The sequence below is a fragment of the Sphaeroforma arctica genome, assembly GCF_001186125.1.
Source record: "Sphaeroforma arctica JP610 unplaced genomic scaffold supercont1.414, whole genome shotgun sequence".
NCBI classification, from domain to species: Eukaryota; class Ichthyosporea; order Ichthyophonida; genus Sphaeroforma; species Sphaeroforma arctica.
Window position 1 is genome coordinate 3,315 of NW_014040144.1, and position 2,647 is coordinate 5,961.

The 2,647-nt window shown below is 45.3% G+C and overlaps 2 protein-coding genes across 2 annotated transcripts in view; one reads left to right on the top strand and one right to left on the bottom strand.

Annotated features, from left to right (window-relative positions):
• SARC_06026 (hypothetical protein) overlaps positions 1–297 on the top strand; it is a gene marked incomplete at both ends in the record, with an annotated part of 2,693 nt that extends 2,396 nt beyond the window's left edge. The window contains one exon of the mRNA XM_014300081.1: positions 163–297. Within this exon, the coding sequence (XP_014155556.1) occupies positions 163–297 (135 nt within the window). The remainder of the gene's footprint in view (positions 1–162) is intronic.
• A 462-nt stretch (positions 298–759) lies between these two features.
• Positions 760–2,561, bottom strand: SARC_06027 (hypothetical protein; the record flags this gene model as incomplete). The annotated part of the gene is made up of 4 exons (XM_014300082.1): positions 760–1,125; positions 1,204–1,441; positions 2,053–2,294; positions 2,340–2,561. 4 exons carry the CDS (start codon positions 2,559–2,561, stop codon positions 760–762), a joined length of 1,068 nt encoding a protein of 355 aa, XP_014155557.1.
• Between the last annotated feature and the right edge of the window lie 86 nt (positions 2,562–2,647).

Sequence of the window (2,647 nt, forward strand, 5' to 3'; positions counted from 1 at the left end):
TATATAGGTATATAAGTAAATATATATATATGTGTGTGTGTGTGTGTATATGTATATATATATATATATACTACAGGGCACCACGGGGGGAATCTGCAGGCGAATGCATACATATTGCGTGGACTTTGACATTGGCTCCCTCTAATTCGGGACTATCTTCAGCAAAAATCGGGAAAGACGATACTGGCGGACGTTGGTTTACTAGCCGGGTGTTATTCGTTGCCCACGATGGGATTGCAGTATGATACACCGTTCGATAAGCGCGTGAGGATTTCTCCGCACTTGGCGAAAGTGTAGTGATGAAGAAGCACACATATGTATGCGTGAAAGTTCAGTGATAATACATCCACATGTATGTGCGCTTATATTGTATCTTATGCCACTACCCCGATCGATTATCTGCGTCAAAAGCGAAATTTAATAACTGAAATCTTTCTTGTATTTCGCGAGTTTCACACTGGGGTCGTATTCGAACAGTGATCATAGGCTATTAGGTTAAAAACATGCTAATGTGCCAATGATCTTTTGATTTAGCTGAATTTGTGGCTTCGGTGCCTTTCTTTAAGTACGCTCTTGTCTAGAACACTGACAATAGTTGAGTGGGTGGACATGGTTATTCTCAGGTACGTGTTCTGGCATCCTTCGCACTACATTTTGAGGATGAAAATTCCTATACAAGTGAAATAGACTTACCATTGGTGGCGGAGTCAGAGTTTATGTCTGAGTGCATGAAAGCTGTGCCATGTAAAAGGTTCTGATTTATACTTCGAATTCCTGTATCGAAATTGAGCGATCATCCTTTCCCCCTGTCAGCTGGCCTAATTTTGCAGCGATTCGGATATGGAACTTAGTTTCACTGGTTCCTTTTGCGGTTGACTGTATAGCTAACTTTGCCATAGTGAGTATAGAAGGTTCCACTAGCTTTGCCATCTGTACATCCACTACCTGGATTCGTTCCCGACATTTCCTCGGGGTTGCGACCGATCGAGATACCTTCAAGAGCATTCGGTTTGACATAGTGATATCTCTCCTAGCAGAGGGGGGCATGAATAGCCACACCCCGGCATTCGCAGATACGTCCAGCCGCGTTGCGCCAGACGACAGAGCGGCAGCAGCTTCTTCCGCCTGTACGAACCATATCAGGAATGGGTGTATACTGGTATTTACTGTATTCCTTCATCAATCGTAGTAAATATCAAGAACATCCACGGAGGGCAGCGGTTCGGATTTAAATGAGCTATCATCCCAGTCCCATTTAAACAGGTCAGGAACTCTTTTCACGCACTTTTTCAGTCCCATAGCCTTCCTGAGCCACTGTTGATCTGCCTCATCTACCACGTGCTGCGCCGTCTTTCCGTTGGGTTTGTAGAGTGCAAGCAATTTCCAAGCATTGATACTGACCCATTCGAGAGCCTCAATGATGAAGTTGATCTCTTTCATACTGCGAAGTATGATGGTTGGATACGGGAAAACCCTGGTTTGAGTATATTATCGCCTGTCGTTATGATTGACACCCCAACTATTTTGGAAGCAGCATGGCTTAAGCCCAGTAAACGTAGGCTGTATGGACCGGCACAGGCGCAGCCATTTCGAGACTGAATGCCAAAGAGATCGTTTAATACTTATGTGACAAAGCTGTAGTGCAGAAATTTACCACCGTGTTTCACAAGGAACGACAGGTTGGCTAATCTAGTTGTTTCCGAGCTTCCCAAAATAATCAACCCGGAAAGACTGCAAAGTCGCTTCAGGAATTGCTGTAAAAATGAGGTCTCGATTCGATGGATAATCGAAGCACCTCTATCTTGTTTAACTTGAAATACCGGCCCGGCTCTTATTGCTCCGACTATATCGGGTGTTCCGCCCTCTTCTCTCTCTACAAGGTTGTTTACATATACATGTGTATCGTCTGTGACAAGTAGTACAGTACCACCTGCGGGACGATGTGGTGTCGCATTCCTAGACATGATACTTCGTTTACACACAAGAACACATGGGGTCCCTGGGCCCCCTGCAAATTTATGCGTGGAAATGAAAAAAGCATCAGCTCCGGACTGTGCCATGTTTAAATCCACGTAAGGAGCTGCTGCTGCATAGTCGAATGTGATGTATGCCCCAAAGCGATGAAACAACTCGAGAGCTTGCGAATCCGTGAGTGTGCCATCGACATTCAATGCGGCACTGGAAGTTCCTAGTATTAATTGTCGATTGTGGTACTTCTTGAGCAGATTCTTGGCATGATCCAAATCGACATTCCCCGAACTCGACTGTTTGCACCGCAACACTTTGGCACCACTCTCCCTTCAGGGTAGTATATTCGAATGATGCTCGTGTGGGCCTACAATGACAGCCACGTTTTCGCTACACATACTATTATCCTCGTCTCGCATGAGAAATCGCTTGAACGTGTCGATTGCTCCCGTTGCACCACTTCCAGAAAACAAACCAACATGATCAGACGGAATGCCACAACATGCTTGTAAGATTTTATCCCGAGCCTGTTCTCTGCGGGACCCAGTCCACACGCCGGTGGCAGAAATCTCAGTATGTGTATTTGCATACATAGGTAGGATTATTGAGAGCACACGCTCCTCAATGAAGGATAATGACCTTCCCGACGCGACAAAATCGCAGTACGTAAGCATTTTTT